General features: G+C 54.8%; 7 protein-coding genes across 7 annotated transcripts; 3 read left to right on the plus strand and 4 right to left on the minus strand.

Moving 5' to 3' along the window:
* Nucleotides 1-41: 41 nt before the first annotated feature.
* BKA58DRAFT_338510 (uncharacterized protein) lies at nucleotides 42-2,220 on the minus strand. The gene is made up of 4 exons (XM_046168290.1): nucleotides 1,880-2,220; nucleotides 1,493-1,828; nucleotides 1,006-1,433; nucleotides 42-958 (listed from the first exon to the last, which is right to left on the minus strand). The coding sequence occupies exons 1-4, from the start codon at nucleotides 2,124-2,126 to the stop codon at nucleotides 263-265; spliced, it is 1,707 nt and encodes a 568-aa protein (XP_046024983.1). The 5' UTR covers nucleotides 2,127-2,220; the 3' UTR covers nucleotides 42-262.
* A 125-nt stretch (nucleotides 2,221-2,345) lies between these two features.
* BKA58DRAFT_171699 (actin-domain-containing protein) lies at nucleotides 2,346-4,391 on the plus strand. Its single transcript, XM_046165188.1, has one exon. The coding sequence runs from the start codon at nucleotides 2,439-2,441 to the stop codon at nucleotides 4,134-4,136; it is 1,698 nt and encodes a 565-aa protein (XP_046024984.1). The 5' UTR covers nucleotides 2,346-2,438; the 3' UTR covers nucleotides 4,137-4,391.
* Nucleotides 4,392-4,538: 147 nt separating this feature from the next.
* On the plus strand, nucleotides 4,539-6,116 carry BKA58DRAFT_171707 (uncharacterized protein). The gene is made up of 3 exons (XM_046165190.1): nucleotides 4,539-5,174; nucleotides 5,231-5,944; nucleotides 5,992-6,116. Exons 1-3 carry the CDS (start codon nucleotides 4,764-4,766, stop codon nucleotides 5,992-5,994), a joined length of 1,128 nt encoding a protein of 375 aa, XP_046024985.1. The 5' UTR covers nucleotides 4,539-4,763; the 3' UTR covers nucleotides 5,995-6,116.
* Nucleotides 5,877-6,963, plus strand: BKA58DRAFT_171702 (uncharacterized protein). The gene is made up of 2 exons (XM_046165189.1): nucleotides 5,877-5,944; nucleotides 5,992-6,963. The coding sequence occupies exon 2, from the start codon at nucleotides 6,046-6,048 to the stop codon at nucleotides 6,868-6,870; it is 825 nt and encodes a 274-aa protein (XP_046024986.1). The 5' UTR covers nucleotides 5,877-5,944; nucleotides 5,992-6,045; the 3' UTR covers nucleotides 6,871-6,963.
* A 1,224-nt stretch (nucleotides 6,964-8,187) lies between these two features.
* BKA58DRAFT_439685 (uncharacterized protein) lies at nucleotides 8,188-8,681 on the minus strand (the record flags this gene model as incomplete). The annotated part of the gene is made up of 2 exons (XM_046173705.1): nucleotides 8,188-8,447; nucleotides 8,576-8,681. 2 exons carry the CDS (start codon nucleotides 8,679-8,681, stop codon nucleotides 8,188-8,190), a joined length of 366 nt encoding a protein of 121 aa, XP_046024987.1.
* A 799-nt stretch (nucleotides 8,682-9,480) lies between these two features.
* Nucleotides 9,481-15,077, minus strand: BKA58DRAFT_171858 (uncharacterized protein). The gene is made up of 3 exons (XM_046165192.1): nucleotides 9,915-15,077; nucleotides 9,689-9,860; nucleotides 9,481-9,625 (listed from the first exon to the last, which is right to left on the minus strand). Exons 1-3 carry the CDS (start codon nucleotides 14,940-14,942, stop codon nucleotides 9,579-9,581), a joined length of 5,247 nt encoding a protein of 1,748 aa, XP_046024988.1. The 5' UTR covers nucleotides 14,943-15,077; the 3' UTR covers nucleotides 9,481-9,578.
* A 1,431-nt stretch (nucleotides 15,078-16,508) lies between these two features.
* On the minus strand, nucleotides 16,509-18,718 carry BKA58DRAFT_338521 (ATP-dependent RNA helicase HAS1). Its single transcript, XM_046168291.1, has 2 exons — nucleotides 17,193-18,718; nucleotides 16,509-17,140 (listed from the first exon to the last, which is right to left on the minus strand). Exons 1-2 carry the CDS (start codon nucleotides 18,547-18,549, stop codon nucleotides 16,686-16,688), a joined length of 1,812 nt encoding a protein of 603 aa, XP_046024989.1. The 5' UTR covers nucleotides 18,550-18,718; the 3' UTR covers nucleotides 16,509-16,685.
* Between the last annotated feature and the right edge of the window lie 98 nt (nucleotides 18,719-18,816).

Consider the following 18,816-nt stretch of genomic DNA (forward strand, 5'->3'; position numbering starts at 1 on the left):
GTCATCACATATTAGCAGACGTGAACAAGACAAACACGATTGAAGTTTATGAACATGTGATTGTATGCTACCAACTGGCGGGTATCCATCCACCGCATCCCCATCATGCAACGTAAAAGGACCTTGAAACGTAGAACTACAGATGCCGAACCCTCATGCGCCACTCGCCTGAACATAGCAAGCTCAAACCTATTCAACGCCGTACCCTCTTTTGTAAGAACATGGCTACAGATACAGAAGTCTCCGTGGGGTCGCGACGCATCTAGTCCTTGCTCTTCTTCTTTTTCTTCTTCTCTACCTTCTCGTCACCGTCATCGGCTTTCCGCTTCTTGCTGTCCTTGCTGGACTTCTTTGCCTCCTTGGCAGCCTTCTTTGCTTCCTTGGCCTCACGCTTTGCGGCGCGCTCTGCCTTTCGTGCCTTCTTGGCCTCCTTCTCTGCCTTCTTTGCAGCCTTGTCACCCTTGGCGGCAGGCTTGTCTTCCGACTCGGAGTCTGATGAGTCCTTGGCATCTGCCATCTCCTCGTCACTATCGACCTCTTGTACCAGCTTCTTGGGTGTACCGTTGGTCTTGTCCGACTTCGACTTCTTGGGAGCAGGCGCATCGGCGGCTGGCTCGTCACCAGTAAGACCATCTGCGTCTGGGTTGTACTTCCGTGCCTCCTTGACCTCCCACTTCTTCTGACCAAGTGCTGTCGCGTTTGCGTTGCCGGAAGGCATGCTCTTGAGCGGCTTGCCCTCGAGGGCGCGTAGTCTCCTCTCGATGGTGAGGCGTGCGTCGCGACCGAGCTGGGACTTCTCCTCTTCGGTGGGCTCCTTGGAGGTGTCCTCGGACGATACACCCCAGGTGCTCAGGGCATCGACGCGGAGACCCAAGGCGGACTTGGCGGCGAGCATACGAGCGATCTTGCCCTTGTTCTTTCCGGTGGCCTGACCGATAAGGGATGCGTGGTAGATAAGCTGGTAGAATTAGTATAAGCATTCGATGTGGGGAGAGAAATACATACACCGTACTTGGGTGTGTCGTGCTTTGTCTTGAGAGCGCGGAAAAGAGCCTTCTCGGCACCGAGAATCTGGATGGTGGAACCAGGCGACTTGGCGAGGTTCATGAGGGATCCAGCATGGGCGATGAGGCGCGCACCAACAAGCTCACCGACGAGAGCAGTAAGGTTAGGAGCGAGAGCCTGCATGCGGTTGGAAAGGTAGGCACCGAGGCTTTGACGGTGCTCAGTGAGGTCAACAACCTGCTCAGCAAGAGCTGAGGTCGCCTCCAGATCCTCCTCGGTGATCTCGGTACCCATAGAGATTTCTGCAGCCGCCTTGACAGCCGCCTCAATCTCCTCGGGTAGAATCTCGGAGAGGTCGCTCTCACGCGCCTTGGTTCGGAAACCCATCTTAAGGACCACACGAGAGTAGGCAAGGTTGTCGTTGAGAACTGTCGCTAACGTCAGTAACGGATCCAGAGGAACAGGCGTCTAAAAGGCTGAAACTTACTCTTGGCGAGCTCGGGGAAGTGCCAGCCGTACCATTCCTTGACACGCATGGCGTAGGTGTTGAGCTGCTTGTCGAGCACATCGAGCGATGCGATGGATTGGATAATCATGGTGTCAACCTTGTCGGGCGAGAAGCGCAACTTGTGTCGCGAGAGGGAGTGGGCAAGACCAAGTCTGGTCGCGGCTTCCTCAGAGGGAAGTAGGTCGGGAAGGAGCGAGGTCAGGTTTTCGCGGATAGCACGGAATACATCTTGGGTAGAAGAGTCTGATACGGTCTTGAGGGAGAGACCTGGGAGTTGCGCAATCGAGTTGGAGAGCTTGGGGTCGGCGACGGCCACTTGAAGGTGTTAGCTGCCATGTTCACTGCGCAATCTCAGGATGTTCGTACAGGTAGCCTTGGTCTCATCCTTCAGGTCCTCCAAAAGAGACGACAGCATAGGCGTGACTTTTCCATCGTGGAGCGCGGCGGCCTGCTCGAGAGCGTCTACTGCGCTGCCAAATTTGGCGAACTTCTTGAGCTTGAGCTCCTCGACAATGCTAGAGGAGTCTTTGCTGTCTCCGCTCAAGAGCTTCTTGTCCTTGGACTTCAACAGGACGTAACCCGCCGAAGTTTCCGAGAGGATAAAAAGACCCATTTTGCTGTTTTCGGTCGTGGGGTAGGTCCAATGGCGATCGCGAAACGCAGCTACCCTCCGTGGTGAATTTGGACGTGGTGTGGGAAGTCGCGATGGGAGTTGTCGCAAGCTCGAGCAGTGCGCTTTCCAGCTAGAACTTTTTCCTGCGCTCGGGCCAGCCAGCCAGCGCTAACCCTGGAACACACAAGCTTGGTTTCTGGCAGCTAGTGACGAACGCCAGGCACATGCAAGCGAACGCAACTCGTGGCCATTGAGCTCACAGTATAATGACTTATTAATTCATCCAAAAGCAATCCCGCTCGCAGTCCCGCCATGTCATCCGGCGGCGAGCGAAAGGTCTCGGGCTCCCTCAACCGCAGCACCCGGGGCACGACTCCACGCCTCGCCGATCTGGGAGAGTCACCGCGGACACCGCTCCTACGATCCATCTCGTCCACCTTCGGCTCGCCTGGTGGCTCCTTCCGCACCGAAGACGAGTACGTCGTGATAGAAGTCGGCTCTCGGTTCGTGCGTGGCGGCTTTCCCGGCGAAAGTGCCCCGCGATGCACTCTCCCGTTCGGGCCCGACGATCAGCGGAGGGTGGGCGACTACAGGCAGTGGGACCCCGAATATGCACAGCAGAGAAGAAAGCGGAAGCGGGACCAGGATTGGGGTCAGGAACATGAGCTCTACCGTATGGATCTGAGCAAGGTTGACATGGGGCTGGTGGAAGACAAGTTTGAGCGGGCGATGAGAGAGGCATACGGCAAATACTTTCTGCTGGACACGAAGCCACGACGGGTACTGCTTGCGATGCCGCCGCGTATGCCGCATGCACTCATGTCGACCATCCTCGATGTGCTCTTCACAAGCTTCCAGGCTCCAAGCATCACTCTCATGTCAACACCGGTACTGTCGACAGTGGCAGCAGGACTGCGTTCAGCGCTGGTCGTGGATATTGGCTGGGCAGAAACGCTTGTGACTGCAGTATGCGAATACCGCGAGGTCTCAGAAAGACGCAGCGTTCGGGCAGGCAAGCTGCTGAGCGAGGAGATGGCCAAGCTGCTGAACGCTGAACTTGACGACGCTGAGCCAAGCGCTACCAAGGCAGACGTGTCTTTCGAAGAAGCAGAGGAAGTCCTCACGCGCGTTGGGTGGTGCAAGCCCGTGCCCAGATCAAATCGACGAACCGTATACTTTCCCGCGCGAGAAGCTCCTGTATTGGAGGAGTTCGAAGACGCTATCGAATCACCGCCGCCTGCCGTCACCATACCTTTTCCGAAGCACACACCTCCTACCGAACTCACAATACCATTCGCATCACTAGCCAAGCCCACCGAGAACGCTCTCTTTGCACCCGAGTTGGCCATGCACGAGTTCGATGACGAAGACCTTCCACTACATCACCTCATATACCGCGCTCTCGTACAACTCCCCATAGATGTCCGTCGACTATGCATGTCGCGCATTGTAATAACAGGCGGCGTGTCAAACCTACCCGGCCTCAAGACCCGCATACAGAAAGAGCTGGACGCTCTGGTACAACTCAAGGGATGGGACCCAGTGAAGAGCTACGGCAGAGCAAGCGCACGTCGCGAGGAGAAGATGCGCAACCAAAAGGAGGACGTGGAGACGCGCCGACAAGAAGGTGAAGATACTTTCCCCTCGTCACTCGATACCGATGCGGAGCCTGCGCCGATCCCCGCAGCCCTTCAATCGCCCACAGAAGACCCTATAGACACCAAATTCGCCCAGATGGCAATACGTCACGGCCCGCCGCCTGCTAGCTTGATAGGTGGCACTATCAGAGTTGTGGATACATTGGGCCCGTGGGCAGGTGCGAGTCTGATAGCACAGCAGCGCATCAAGGGCATTGTGGAAGTGGAGCGCGAGAAGTACCTGAAAGATGGTTTGCAGGGTGCTACACGGGAGAAAGAGGTCTCTGTTATCGCGCAGAGGCAGAGTATGGGCCCTGGTCTATCCAACAAGGGCGGAGAGAGAGCCAGTTGGACTCTCGGTGTGTGGGCATAAAGCGCGTGCGTATTGCTATTAAGCATGTTATTCCCTTTTGATACCCCTTCAACTATCTCGCTTCTTCACATCACCGCTGTCTTGCCTTTTGGATACCCTCGTCTGCTCCTAGCATACGAACGTTGCTATAACCAACCTTTGGCCGACGCACGACATTTGCGAGTATACTGAGTCCCGGCAGTTGTTGTGGTTGCGTCGGTCCTCATGTATGTAACTATTCATCTCCACAACTCATGCCGGGCGTCCAAATGAATGAAGCTCGTCATTGGCTGCTTTGTCCTGCATTTTCAGCCTGGCTTCGGTCTGCCAACTCAGATGCGGTCAGCTGGCCGCAACATGGCCCAATGACAATCGGACTTGAACACTTCCTACACTGTCTCAGTCTCTCAGTGGTCCTCAATTTGTGGCTTTCGAAGAACTTGTCGATCTGAGGAGCTGAGGACTTGCAGAGATGCAGAGATGCCTAAATGCGGACACCTGCAAGCGAGGCGGCTAAGGATTCACTTGGATCACGGTGAGTGTCTGTCACTGACCGATATAGAGCCGTGAAGCCCACCTTCCCAATCTTGTGCAGTGTCCTCCTCTTGTCCTCCTCGTCCTCCTCGTCCTCCTTTTTTCGTGGACACTATGGCCACTCCTCCGCCTGACGGTCCTTCCTCGCGACCGATTATTTCATCCACCCGTGGAGGACTCTCATCGCCGCAACTAAAAGTTGCTGTTTCTTCCGATAGCCACAGTCCCCTGTCGGAGGCTGCACATGTGCCAACAGATCCAGCCTTATGCCAAGACATCAGCCTCTCAGACTCCCAGCACGATCTTTTTGCGGCAAAAACTGAGTTTGATGCGTACTCGGAACCATTCGATTTCGACCACCCTGATTTCTTGGAAGATTTTGAGCCGTACCGAGATACGGTGCTTGAACAAGCTTGGGTAAACGACTTCCCTGCGAGCCTTGGTGGACTCTCGCATTCCCTCGCGCAATTCGGAGCTACTAAGAGAGCTATTTCCTCGTCGTCACCTTCAGGCTTCTCACACAAGGTATGCAAGCCGAATTCGCGCATACAAGTCATGATCATTGATGCCGTGCACCACAGCGACGGAAAGACGACCATAAATCCCCATGGCCCCCGTATGGAGATCAACAAGCACCACCAGGGCATGATCAGCCAGCACAACGCCTAACAACAACTCTAAAGCCTCTAGAAGCCATGTACAAGGCTGTCCAGTCACCAAAGCTACCATCTATCACTTCTGCCATGGCCGAAGAGGTTCAGAAATCCAAGCGAAGCTTCGCCTGTGCTTTCCGGGAAGCTCAGTCAAAACTAGGGTTGCCGTACACATGTACAGCAGCCCCAGTAAGCACAGTCTCTGCAGGTCGGACGCACATGACCCGCAAGTTACCCAGGGGACAACCGCCACACCTATCTTTCCTCCGGCTTTGCAAGACTTGTAATGAGGACATACTCGACGAGCATGAGTTCGATACATTCCATGGAGCAGATGGCCTCAAATGCGATCACCCAAAAGCACAACGCAAGGGAGATGCGGGACAGCAAGAACAATACGATATCTTATGTTCTAAGGTCATGGCCTACATTCTCCAACAAGGAAACCTAGGAGAGACAACAACATGTACCACAGCTGGAAACGACTCTTCACTGATGCGCCCAGCACCGCCGACAAGTGATTCAGTCCTTCTTCCTCAACTTTCTGAGCCAACTCAGGATCGAGATGGAGCAGCTAAGGAGCGTTCCCGTCAATTACCGATTAGTAAACATCCTCAAAAGCCTTGTATGGCACGTGAGAACGTAAGTACCTTAGAGACTCAATGAAATTGCACTCTGACCGACCTTAGTAGCTCAACGAGGGCGAGCCAATCTCACAGTCATCTCTGGACACCGACACGCTTATGGCCGACCTTCCAAGTACCACTCTACCCGAATCAAGTTATCTACTGAGCCCAGAAGAGTGCGAAAAATTGTTACCCAGTGTGCACAAACAAGCGCGTCATTTACCCGACCCATCTATGCTTCGACGGCCATTGTCAGGACGGCAGGCCATACAGCCATCGAAATGTCGACAAGAAGTGGAACGCGAGATGTATGGCGGCTCTATGGATCTCGACGAACACGCACGAGACGTCCCTCACGGACGTCCTGAAGATTCTTCATGGCATGGTTGGCTCGGCTGTAACGTCGATTTATCACTCATTCAACATAACACTGTCAGTCAAAGCACCGGTCAATATAACAAAGAGTCGATGTCTTGGGGTGCAGATATTGGTCCGTATGATGCGTCATCCAGTAGTGGGTATATCAATTCCTCACTTCGCAGCGGCTCAGTATCTTCCGAACCGGCAGGAATGATCCCAGATTGCCTTTGGAGATCGGTCACTCCCGAAAGCTTCTCTGTTACTTCTCCTGGGTTCAGCCTTGGTCAATACACTTCTGAAACGAGTATGCACAGCGTTCAAGGCGAATCGAGGCTATGTTGTCCTGAACGTGGCTGTAGGGCCAGATTTCAGGGCACATATGCCACGGGGAGCCTTGCGAGACATCGACGACTCAAACATAGTTTCTATCAGCACCAAGAAGGCAGAGGATACATTTGCGCAGAACCAGGCTGTTCAAAAACCTACCAAAGACAAGATGCACGGTTAAAGCACTATCGGAAGGCACATCAACACCTTGCCCCTGGTCCGATACTCTCTCGCACCAAATACAGATCGATGTAGTTCTGTTGATGGCTCGCTCGTAAGGCCCATTACCGATTCTTGTGCTTGCTTTCTTCAGTCTCGGTCTCGGTCTCGGTCTCACGAAACAAATCTTATTGCGCCCAGTATCTTATTCCAGCTGCTTCAGAGAAAGCCATGTTTACGGGTAATCATCCATTACGTGTATAGTACGAACTGTGGTTAAGCATGTCTCTTTTGTTGCAAATCTTATCGCATCTCGCATGGAATCGGAGTCACATCATAGCGCTATTTTCACGTCTTATCGGTGGTCTTATGACCTTTTCTGGGTATGTTTGCATCTTAGACACATATGGCATGTCTTCGTTTCGGGAAGCTCTTACGCTTGTAACACGTGAACGACATGGTTCTCTATCAATTCGTTGTCGGGGAAGTCCGTCTCAATTAGCAAGCATGCGTTTGTCCTTAGATGAGGGCGAATGATGCGGAGTTCAATGCGCTCGAAGCTGCCTGTACAATATATTACCGTCCCGCAATGACCACACTTCCAACCCGTCGGTACCCCACCGCTAGAACCCAACTTGGCTTGCTCATCTTGCCTCTGCTGCAAAGCCAATGCTTGAGCATTCGGGTCAGGGTCGCGTTTGCGCTTGTTTTGCGGGGATGAGTTTGGTGAGGCGTTGGCGGAGGAGGATGAGGATGAGGACGGAGAGCTCGGTGGTGAGCCAAGGGTTAGAGCAACGACTGGAATAGGGCTGTTATGCGTGTTCATGTTCGAGCCGTAATTTGTTGGGCGGTTGGAGATCAAGGGTGCAAAGTTGCATAGGCCGCCCAGGTGAGCTGTGGTGAGTGTAGCGGACAGACCAGAAGAGTGTAAGTGCTCAAAGAAACCCTTTTCCGTGTAACATTTGGTACGAGCGCCTGCGTGAAAGCGATCGTGACACACCTGGGTATATATCACACGATTTTGGAGTTGGAGTAATCACGGTCTTGATACTCATCATGCTTATCGCATGTATGATCGTGCATGATATGGCAGTCAGCAAGGACAGGCAAGCGAATACCGCCAAAACCTCAGTGGGTAAAGAATCTGGTAGAATATTGGATAGCTAAGGTGAAGTATCAGCGACGAAAGCCTAGGACAAGGAGAGCACGCCGAAGGGTGCAGCAAACGGATCGCTGCCGGGAGGGAATGGATTGAAAGAAGACGCGATGCAAGGCAGAAGAACCTCACGCGTTTCAACATCACTACTTCCTCTTGCGCACGGGTACTGTTGATCTTATTCATTCATTCATTGCACGGGAGGGTCTTTAACCATCGACCTCTTTCCCCCGCCCCCTCTCTATCCAACAACCACCTTAGTTCCTAACATTCCCCCTAATCTCATCATCACCCCCATGAGTGTGAATGTATGTCTGATTCCTCTCCTCAGGCGCACCGACACCACCGTGGGCAAAGTCACCCGCCTTGGTAGGCTGGCCGTTGGCCTTGATGCTGCCTCCCTCGTCGAGAGGGATCTCGCGGTTGTTGCCTGCGCCGCTGGCGGCAGAGCCGTATTTTACTTCGGCGCCGGGGAACTTGCCCTCGACGTTTGCGGTGTCAACGCCTGATTCGGTCGCTGTTGGGGGAGGAGGTTAGCTTGGGGTTTTGGTGGGAGTTTGGTGGGAGGGAGGGAAGGAAGGAGGGAAGGAAGGAGGGAAGGAGGTTGGGGGTGATAGGACGGGAAGGGGAGAGGGAAAGACGTACTGGACAAACCAGCATTGTGGCCGTGAATAGCGCTCTGGCTGTTGAGGTCCTGCTCAGCCTTCTTGGCGATCTCGTTGATGTCGGTGTTCTTGTATTCGGCAGACATATTGATATTTGTATCTCTTCGTGTAACTCGTTGATTTGAAGTGTGTACTGGAAAAACGTGGAATTTGGGTATCAAAGAAGTTGATAGTGTATGTATGTGCAATGGAGGGGTACGTCCAGAGGGGTGTTTTAAACCTTTTGTATCACAACTGCTAGCTTCCTTCATGTCTGCATCGATGATGATGAAAGAGTGGTGGACCCTGATGACATCACAACGACCTCATTACAGCGGGCCGAGATGGGAGAATCCTTTCGCCATGTGGAAAAGACTTGCCGATTAGTGAAGAGACTTATGAGCGGGAACTTGGAAATGCGGTAGGGGATTTGGTTGATGGAAAGGTTTGCCGTTGTTGGTGGGGTGGGTGGGAGAGATGGACATCCAGGTACCAGATCCGAGCAGTATGACGACAAAGATCGTGTTACAACACAGAACGCACGCGCCAACATGGAAAGAATAACGCGGGCCGGCAAACAATAATGCATTCATACAGATATGCATACCTAACTACGCCGTTCGTCTCTCATAAAGCATGAAGTTCGTCCCTCATGATGAGCCACTCAAGACTCGCTTCAAAACTTCATGTCGCAGAAACCGTGTTGAAGAGACCGCTATGTAAAACGCCATGCTCGCAAAGTGATATATGCGCGGATATGTAAAGCGAATGAAGCCCATACAACCAAGGAAACGTTTTTTTCGCAACATCCCCCATTATTACTGCTCTTCCTACTCTTCAGCAAAGGTCACATGCCTAAGCGGTGACCTGTGTTGCAAATTCTTGCTCGGCTGTTGGTAGGAAAGGAAACGTGCGTGACCCTTCCGTCCATTACTTTTTACCCAGCTTTCGACTGCAGTTTGTCTTGTTCTGCTGAGTACGATGCTGGGCTTGAGATTGTTCGCCTAGAAAATCTCGGAGTCGAGACTGCTGCGGTAGCTCTCTAGAGACTCTTCATCGTCTGCCGTGTTCGTTAGTAGGGGTCTTCATCTTGTGTTGAGCGGCAAACACTCACCCTGAATCGGCTTCCTGCGAACAACAGTGTCCGAATGTTGCAGAGGGCTCTGCGGCTGTGGGCTCCTGCTGCCCATGGGCCTGGGGCCAGTGATCTTGCGCTGTGGGCTGCTCATACCAGCCTCGGAGCGGAGGTACTGGCTGCTTGGGCGAGGCGAGGGTGTGGGCGTCATCTTTCGCGTATGTTAGCATTGTCCTCAGTCTTCTGAGGCGCGAGCTCAACTTACGCGATGGCCCCGGTCAGTCTCGAGGGAGTAACGCACCTCTGCAATGGGTGCAAGCGGTGTCAAAGCACCTTGGCTACCGAACTCATTCGGGGAGCTGTACATCTGCCTGGTCTGGCCGTAGCCAGCAAGCAGCTGTGGTGGTGGGACGAGCGGGCCGTCATCCGGGATCTTGGGAGGCCGGGGTGGGCCGGCCTGCTGCTCAGAAGCAGAGTGCTGGCTGTAGCCATCTGATGAGATTGGCGATAGGTTGCCAGCACCCTGTTGAGCCGACATGCCTGAAAGACGGTTGCGTGCCAGCGATGGCATGCTACCCCACTGATCGTAGTCAGGAGATCCTATGCTTGAGCGAACAGGATTGTAGATCTGCGCTTGGGTCTCCAAGTTGTTCTGGTGACGACCGGTTGGCCCAGGTCGTGGCTGGGGGTGCTGCAGGTTCAGCGAATTGCGATGCGCCTGGTACTTGGGGTCTTCCATCTCGTACTGAATGTCCTCCGGAATAAGAGGTGATGGCGAGCGTGCAGAACGTATTGAGCGCTGCTCTTCCCTAGCCAGGGATGTGTTGGAACGAAGCCTGTCATCGGCATGCTGCTCGTATGGCTCCTCGTCATCATAGTAATCATCCTGGGAAGAAGACCTAGAGTGCATTGAGTGAGGTCGCCTCTCTCCAGACCCGCTGTTGCGCGGCAAGCTCTCGGGGTTGGTGGAAGTTGTGGTCTTTGACCATCGCGAGATCTTGGGGATACCAAAGATGGACGATGAGTTGGACTTGTGCTTGCGCTTTGGCGTAGTGTCATCGCTCTGCGAGTTTCGCGTTGCCCTTGAAGCTTGTGGAGGAGTTCCTAACGATGCACGCTTTTCGGGGAAAGCTTCCTGGGTTGGCGTTGTCATGCGCTCGGTATTCTCGTAACCAGGGGTACGCTCATCGTACTCCTCGTCGCTCTCTTCTCGCACTATGCTAATACGGTTCGTTGGTACAACATCGTAGCCAGAGTGAAGATCTTGGATGCGGCGGGAAGACGAAGGGTTGGAGAAGTAGCCCGACTGGTCGGGGGAAGAGGCAGTGTTGGCACGGCCCTCTGGCTCGTAACCCGCGTCACCGCTCGCTCGAAGTTCCTCGTACGAATTGAGACTGTTTGTCCTCGCCTGCTGATCCAAGGAGAGCTGGTTGACCTGCTTCAGGCCCTCCACCTCACCGAGCAATTGAACAAGCATTTGCTCGATGTGCTTGATATCGCCATCTCCCTTGCCAGAGCTGAGGCCCTTGAGAGCACGCCTAAAGACATTCTTCTTCTTGGTCTCGATATCATCGTCTGAAGAGGTACGGTTGATACGAGGCGGTGTCTGGGGCTGAGGACGGGGACCACCAAGAATGCGCTGCTCCGCAAGGTTGACTCGCTTGTCGGTGGTGTTCATAATCATCGTATCTTGAGTCTTGATGAACTGCTTCAGGTCATCCAGCTGGTTGCGCATCTCCGCGGCGCTTCGCACAAGAGTGACGAGGATTTCGGTATCGCGAGCATTGCGTTGGGCGTCGCGGACAGTGAGATGATCCATGAGCGCCACGATATCCTTCGATTCGATGCGATCCATGCCTTTGCCGGTAGCTGCGTCGTAGAGAGGAGAAGTCATGCCGTGTGAGTTACCACTGACATGTCGGTCATGTTTGGCGCGAGCAGCAAACATGTCAGGGCTACCAAGGTCCACGCCATTGTACTCATCACCGTACCCGTCATCATCAAAGATCTTTGAGTGATTGCGGTTTTGTGGCGTATACGCTTCACGTTGGTTAGCCGACTGGTAACCCTCGTCTTTCCAGCCGGTTTGGCCTGACAAAGGAGTGCGGTTACTCTGCGCATAGCCTGACTGCTCGTATTGTTGCTCACCTGGATAGGGATGATCATATTCATCTTCTACGGTGGCCTGGTGTCGTTGATCGAACGAAGCCGGACTCTGCTGCTCTTCTCTTTCGTAAGCGGCAGCAGCGGCCATGGCAGCAGCTCCAGCTCCGAGTCCGATGGCACCCTTACTGAAAGAGGTGGGAGTACGCTCTCGCTCTTCTTGTCGGCTGAGCAGCTCGTCGGTACGATCGTGGTAACCATCGCCTCCTCCGATTGGCCCTTGGATGATCGATGGGTTGGTAGTTACATCCGAGTCATCATCCATGCCATAACCAATCTCAGGCATCATGTCATTGTCTCCAACCGGGTAGGCACTGTGATGCATCTGTATCGGTTCATCCATGGATTGGGCATCCTCGGACTGTGCCTCAGACTGCGCAATGCTTTGCCTGGGAGAGTTCTCACGAGCGATGTTTTGCTTTGGAGACTCCTCGGCACGTCGTTCCTGTTGCAGGGCTTCAGCCTTGTCGCGGATGGCAGCCCATCTCTGGCCTGCAGGTACTTCGTCGGTTTGGACGTAAGCTGGGTTCGTGTGGACCTGCGACAGCGTGCTCTTCTTGAGCGGGCTTGTGGCCATAGAGGATCGAACGCTGAGGGTGGATTGTTCGTCATGTAGGGAGGCGACAGCAGACTCGACGGCCAGGGGTGTGTGGACGTATTCAGGATTTGTGCCAACCTTGCGAATGTCCTGAAGATCGCCAATCTTCTGTTCGTGGTCGAGGTATTCCACTCCTGTGCTATCGTCGGTGTACATGGTCATACGGTTGTAGTTCACAGAGCTATCCTCAAGTTCGCGTCGGTACATGTCATTCTTCTCGTGGTTGCGTTCGAAGAACTCTTTGGTGTCCTTGGTGGTACCCTCGTTGAGTACAGACCTCTTGCTTTCGAGCGTAACGCCCTGAGGTCGTTTGCGGGTGCGTGCCGCCGCCTTGGTGCTAGTGGTCGATGAGAGCGATGCAATGGAAAGATTGGATTCCCTTCGCTCGAACTGATGGCCGAGAGAAGACACGGAAGGTCCACTACGGATGGAGTGCATTCTTCGTGGTGAGCCCGTGGTTTGCGCATCTCCCCGATAGCTAGCCTCGCTCTGTATTGGGCTGACAGTGTCACCACGTCTTGATTGCGTGTCGCTTTCGATCTCATATTCTGAAGCTTGGGGTCCGGATCGCTCGATTGCGCGGGCTTTAGCAGCAGCAGCAGCTGATAAGCTAGCGTCGGTGGTTTCTTTCGAGCGGGAGGTCCAGCTGCGGTCACTCTTTGGGGTTGACGTTCGAACCTCGTTGGTAGATTTGTTGCTATGGGACGTGCCGAGCGTTTGTTGGAGAGCATTGGGTGTGCGGGTTGGTGTGCGCGGTGATGGCGAGATGTATCCACGAGGGACTTGTTGAAGGGGCGTCTCAGCACCTGTGCCTGTTATGCCAGTGCTGACCGATGACCTCGACTGCGGTCTCTCCTTGGTTTCGGTCTCTGCGGATAGGATCGAGTCGCGAGTGAGCTCGGATCCTCCGATGAGCTCGCTGTGGTTGAAGGGCAGAGGTGGGACGCGTTCCTTGACACGAGGTTCCTCGTGCACACTTTCGGATACGCTTGCGGATCGACTGCTACGAGAGGAGCGGTGCTTGCGCTGTTTGCGTTCCTCCTCCTTCTCTTCCCGTGAAGTGTGATGCTTGAGAGCGGCAGTGGTAAGGCCAGCTCCAGCAAGTCCAACTAGAGCAGCATCTCGTTGGGACATGGTGTCCTTGCTACTGCTCTTTCTCCGATGGGACTTCTCATCACGGGTAGTTGAATCAGCGTAGCTTGAGATGGAGCCCCGGCTAGATCGTCGCTCGCTCTTGCGGCTTGATCCGCCAGCTAGCGTCGTCCCTGGATCGTCGCCATCCCTGTTGAGGACAACTTTGGGCTTGTTGCTGTGGAGTTTGGGCGCGCTCGAGGATTTGGACACACGGCGTCTGGATGGGTCGCGAGAGCCTGCTGATTCAACGGTTTCAAAGGTGGCTATGCTGTCGCGGTTCGCGCGGTCGAACTTGTCCACGTTCCTCGAGGTGCGGTTTTCTTCTTTCAGCGCATTCAGCTCGGGGAGAATGAGGCGCTTGATAGCGTCCTCCACTGTGGCCAGTAGTTTTGGGTTGTTGATGGAGGAGGTCCCAGAGACGTGAGAACGACGATCGGCGTTCGAGGAGAGGTAGCTGGACTCGGTGCCGCTTGCTTGTTCGACGTCCTTGCTCCTTCTGCGGTGCGACTTGCGAGGCGATGCAAGCTCGTCTTCTCGCCGTCTGGAGGTGTCTCTTGATTTTGAAGAGCTATGTTTTGATCTTGCAGCACCGCCTTCTGCGGCCTGCTGTGCCAGTTTCTCCATGACTCGCTGTGTGATGCGGTCTTTGCTGAGACTTCTGCTTCGGTGGTGGCGGGGTGCCTTCAGGGTGTCCTGGATGGCCTCTGATACCATGGACTCGGTGACTGCGTCCCGTTCCATGCTTCGGCTCCTGCGCCGCGCAGGCGGGAGGATTTCTGTTTGGCCTGTCATGCTATCTGCGGGCATGGACGATATGTCCGAGGGCATGGGGAGGAAGCGGCCGCCGTCGGTAGACAGGTCGCTGTGGTTGGGCAGCAGCTCGATGTCGACGGGCGGCAGGGAGGAGATGTTGGAGAGGTCGGAGTAGGCGACGGTGCGCGTGTCGTAGAGCTCAGAGTACGACTTGCTGGTAGCGAGGGAGAGGCGCTTGGAGTACGAGGGCGCGTGGGAGTTGCGCTTGGCCGAGGTCTGGGTGATCTGGACGTTGTCGCTCGCGGTCGAGTGCCTGCTCTTGCGAGAGGATGGGGTGACGCGTACGCGCACGCTGCCTCGCGAGCCGGCCTGGCCTTCGTCCTTGCCGGAATCGAAGTACTCGATGAGCAGCGACGTCTGCGAGGGGAACTTGCGGGAGAGTCTAGCGGAGCCGCGGGGCTTGGTGGGCGAGGTGGTGTTGATAGTGATGGGGGTGCCGTCGTCGGGGACGGAGTAGGAGGTCCTGTCGGTGCGGTTGGAGACGTCGGTGTTGATTTCGTCTATGTGGTAGGATTCGTCTGCGGAATCGAGAGTCGAGGGTTCAGTAGGTGCCGGAAGAGGAGGTCGTTCTGTATCTAAAACCATCGTAGAATCTGAAAGATTCTAGAAGGCGGGGTGCGTGACGGAAGACATGTCCGGCGCCGTTTTCCTCGAGGACGTTATGGGAGGGAAATGATGTTGGCGATGGTGTGGGTGCAGGGCCGCACTGTGGCTGTTTACGTTTGCGCGACCTGGATGTTGCTGGTGCGCGAACAGCGAGGGTTGGTGTGCGAGCGGACTGGGCGGCGCCGTGGTAGCGGGCGTGAACGGGACGGGGGTCGTGAACGGGGACGTGAGATGCCCAGTTGGCGGTCGAATGCGTGCAGCACAGCTCTGCGGCGTGCGACGCTCTGCGACAATGGCGAGCTGGCGCCGACGTTCAGGCTAGCCAGTGTTAGACACCTACTCAATAGTATGGCGTGTCACGGGACTTACCAGACCGGGCAGCACAACAGCTCCCGTGCTATCTCGCGGTAACAATGGCTCTGAAGCTCCGTCGAGCTCGAGCTGGTGGAGAGGCAGTCCTGTCGTGGGAGCCAACTCCAGCTGTGGTGGAGAGAAAGGCTGGGTCACGGCTGGAGAACAGCAATCCTTGTCGGCGCTAACACGGGCGAGGTGAGGCTTGTTGACCTTGCAGATCGAGGATGGCGTGGGCGAAGGAGAATTAGAATTATTAAAATTATCCTAGTTCAATAGCACGATGGGTATAGTGAAGACGAAGATGATGCAAAGGGCACAGGAGTGAATCGACACACCTGCGACAGCTATCGTTGGGCTGCCTACCCGCGATACATCATGACTTGTCCCCAGCCACTCGGCCGCGTCAAGACCATACAGCGTGCCTGGTGTCCCTCGTGGACGCCGTTGGCCATGCATCCCACTGCAAAGTGCGCGCGTGTTTCGAGCCAAACTGTGCCCGCCTCGACGAATGCCAGCCTCTCCCGTCCCTCCACCCGACACAGCGCCGCCTGCCTGTAACAAACATGGCTGGGAGCACCAAAAGCAACTACGTCGCCTATTCTATTCTTACCCCTCCCGTCCCGCGCCGACATGCCACAATACAAATCAGCTTCTCAGGATTCCATGTTTTTTTGCTGATTCCCCGGCCAGCTTCACAACCTCCAACTTGACGTCAAATGCTCACCGCCAGACTGTCAACTCCGTCATGTAGGCCGTCTCGCTGCTACTACTAGCTAGCTTCTAGCACCCGTGTCGTTACCAGGGGTGATGGTGCCGCAACCCCCGTGGGCGGACGCATCCGCTCTCCTGTCTACGCGACGTCATTGGCCTGCCAGCGCGAGCGACTTGCCAGCGCATCCCCCAGGGCTCCATACAAGCCGCGGCACAACACTCTGGGAATCTCGTAGGGCTGGCTGCGGTTACAACTCCGTCAAGTAATATACGAGAAGTGTCCTGTGCTAGAGAATAATATTCCGAAGGATGCAGACTTGGTGAACTGGCAGTTGACGCGTCCTGGCAATGTTGCTCTTCTGCTGCCTCAGTGGTTGCCGCCCAAATTCCACTAGCCCTCACCGGTTTTGTGGCGCTGTACTGGCAATCTTCAAGACATTCGTTTTGCTTACAGTTAGATTGGAGCTGTCAAGCTCACATGCTAAGGACACTGCTGGCTCGAGTTCAAGGTCTACATCGTATTGACACATTTCGCTTTTGGAGTTACTGACATCCTCATGGGTGCTCAATTAGATCATGCAAAGCTATAAACCCTAGATCATGGCCCGTATGTGATTTTGTACGCCAAACTCCCGTCAATGCCTCCAAGCTACCATCTCAGAACCTCTTGCCTCCCCTCATCGGTCGTCGACCCTGCGCGGGCTGGCTCCCATATGCTCTCCTTCCCTCCACCTTCTTGTCGCGACTCAGGCTCGCTCCGAGACTGATGTCGATGCGCGGCGGCGTCGAGAAACCGAACGACTTGGCCACCTTGACGAGATCCAGCTTGTGCACGTCGAACACCGATCGCAAGCTATGTGAAGCGTAAGACTGGAGGTACGACCTGTAGCCATCCTTTGCACTCTTGTTGAGGTAGTAGTTCTTGCTGATCAGTGCCTCCAGTTGTGACTGGATGTTGAGAATCTTGTTGGACGGCAACTCAAACTCAACCAGCGGCACTCGGTTTTCTTTGAGGAGCTTGAGGAATCCTACTTCCGATGGCAAGAGGAACATCAAACTCCTGCCCTTGCCGTTCGCACCTCGGGCTGTTCGACCGACTCGGTGGATGTAGTCTGCAGATAAGTCAGCATGTGCTCCGCATGCAGTGCGTGCATTCAAGCTTACCTCGTGGGTCATCAGGTGGGTCGAATTGAATAACCCAATCCACCTCAGGAATATCTAGTCCTCGCGCAGCGACGTCAGTGCAGATGAGTGTGCCGCTCTGTGCATTCACAAACTCGAAGAAGCGATTCGTTCGAGCCTGTTGTTTGAGTTTGCCGTGCAGTCCAAGTACGGGCAGGTCGATGTAGTTGAGCAGTTCGCTGTAGAAGTCGACAGATGCGCACGATGACAAGAAGACAATGACCTTCTTCTTCTGGTGTTTCTTAAGGAAGGAAAACAGAAGCCTGAACCTGGTGTCTGAATCGCACAGAACGTAACCCTGCTCCAATCCTTGGACCGTGCTATGCTCGGCACGGTGATCGACGTTGATGTAGAGGGGGCCGGGCTTGAGTGATATCCTTGCGAGGTCCTCAACCTTGGTGGTCTGTGTTGCGGAGAAAAGCATAGTCTGACGCTCCGTGGGCAAGATCTTGATGATCGACCTCATCTCGTCTTCGAAACCGACTTCAAGAATTCTGTCAGCCTCGTCGATGATGAGCGACCTCAAGTTCTTGAAGACGAAGCCCTGCGTGTTGTGGAGATGATCGAGGAGGCGCCCGGGAGTAGCGATGATCAGGTTCAAGCCCTTCCTGATCTTCTCGGCCTCTGCGTTTCGGTTCGCACCACCAATGCAGATGCCAAACGTCTGGCTGTGTGACTCCATGAGTTCGCGCGCTACACCGAAGATTTGCAACGCCAGCTCTCTTGTTGGCGATACGACAATGACTCCAGTTCCGTTGCGCGGCTTGAACCGCAACTGTGAGAGCATCTCGATGGCGGGAATCAGGAAAGCCAAAGTCTTTCCACTACCAGTCTTTGCCGCTCCAAGCACATCCCTTCCAGATAGCAGAGGTGGTATAGCTTTTTGTTGAATCTCTGTCATGCTCTCAAAGCCCATGTTCTTGATGGAGGTCATGGTGCGCTCGCTTAGGTTGAGCTCGTCGAATCGTGTCGGGTTCGCTGAGGGCATCGAGGTGCCTGAGGGGAGATCGAGGGCGTTGCTGCCCGTGCCAGAGGGTAGTTCGGCAAGCTTGTCATCGTCGCCTTCGTCGTCTTCCTTGTCGCTGTCGTCGTCTGCAGCACTGGCCTCGGCAGCGACTTCCTCTGCTGCCACTTCTTCTTCCTCATCACTCTGTTCCTCCTCAGAAACATCCTCTACCACTGGCTCTTCGACGACAGGCGCCTTGTCCTTGCGCGCCTTCTTGCGCGCCTTGGTAGCGTCTACGCCATCATGCGCTGGTGCGACCGCTGGCTCAGCGCTCTTTTTACTCTTGTGAGACCTCTTCCTCTTATTTCCCGACTCGATCGCGGCGGGCGACATGGTGTATAGTGCGTTTGGGGGTGCTGTACAATGGCGCGAAAAGTTCGACTTGGAACTCAGCGGCTTGCCAAAAGTTCTAAGACCGAGAAATAATTATCGCGCTAGAGGACCCTGGCTCGGCGCACGGATCAGCTCAGCGGCTTGCAGCATCGCCGTGATGTAGGAAACACCACCCAGGTACCCCACGAACAGCTGATGGAAGAAAGAGCTTACCTGGCTGTCACAGCTTGCACAACTGTATGCCCTCCAGACAAGTACCTTTCTCGG

This window comes from Alternaria rosae, assembly GCF_020736505.1.
Source record: "Alternaria rosae strain MPI-PUGE-AT-0040 chromosome Unknown BKA58scaffold_5, whole genome shotgun sequence".
Classification (NCBI taxonomy): Eukaryota; Fungi; Ascomycota; class Dothideomycetes; order Pleosporales; family Pleosporaceae; genus Alternaria; species Alternaria rosae.

Excerpts from the sequence above, each read along its gene's own strand:
- BKA58DRAFT_338510 (XM_046168290.1), bottom strand. The coding sequence starts at position 2,126 with ATGGGTCTTTTTATCCTCTCGGAAACTTCGGCGGGTTACGTCCTGTTG. Across the intron at positions 1,829-1,879 it reads GGATGAGACCAAGGCTACCT|TGGCCGTCGCCGACCCCAAG; the intron begins GTACGAACATCC and ends AACACCTTCAAG. Across the intron at positions 959-1,005 it reads ACGACACACCCAAGTACGGT|CTTATCTACCACGCATCCCT; the intron begins GTATGTATTTCT and ends TAATTCTACCAG.
- BKA58DRAFT_171699 (XM_046165188.1), top strand. The coding sequence starts at position 2,439 with ATGTCATCCGGCGGCGAGCGAAAGGTCTCGGGCTCCCTCAACCGCAGC.
- BKA58DRAFT_171707 (XM_046165190.1), top strand. The coding sequence starts at position 4,764 with ATGGCCACTCCTCCGCCTGACGGTCCTTCCTCGCGACCGATTATTTCA. Across the intron at positions 5,175-5,230 it reads CTTCAGGCTTCTCACACAAG|CGACGGAAAGACGACCATAA; the intron begins GTATGCAAGCCG and ends CGTGCACCACAG.
- BKA58DRAFT_171702 (XM_046165189.1), top strand. The coding sequence starts at position 6,046 with ATGGCCGACCTTCCAAGTACCACTCTACCCGAATCAAGTTATCTACTG.
- BKA58DRAFT_171858 (XM_046165192.1), bottom strand. The coding sequence starts at position 14,942 with ATGGTTTTAGATACAGAACGACCTCCTCTTCCGGCACCTACTGAACCC. Across the intron at positions 9,861-9,914 it reads AGACTGACCGGGGCCATCGC|ATGACGCCCACACCCTCGCC; the intron begins GTAAGTTGAGCT and ends CATACGCGAAAG. Across the intron at positions 9,626-9,688 it reads TCGCAGGAAGCCGATTCAGG|AGTCTCTAGAGAGCTACCGC; the intron begins GTGAGTGTTTGC and ends CAGACGATGAAG.
- BKA58DRAFT_338521 (XM_046168291.1), bottom strand. The coding sequence starts at position 18,549 with ATGTCGCCCGCCGCGATCGAGTCGGGAAATAAGAGGAAGAGGTCTCAC. Across the intron at positions 17,141-17,192 it reads CCCACCTGATGACCCACGAG|ACTACATCCACCGAGTCGGT; the intron begins GTAAGCTTGAAT and ends ACTTATCTGCAG.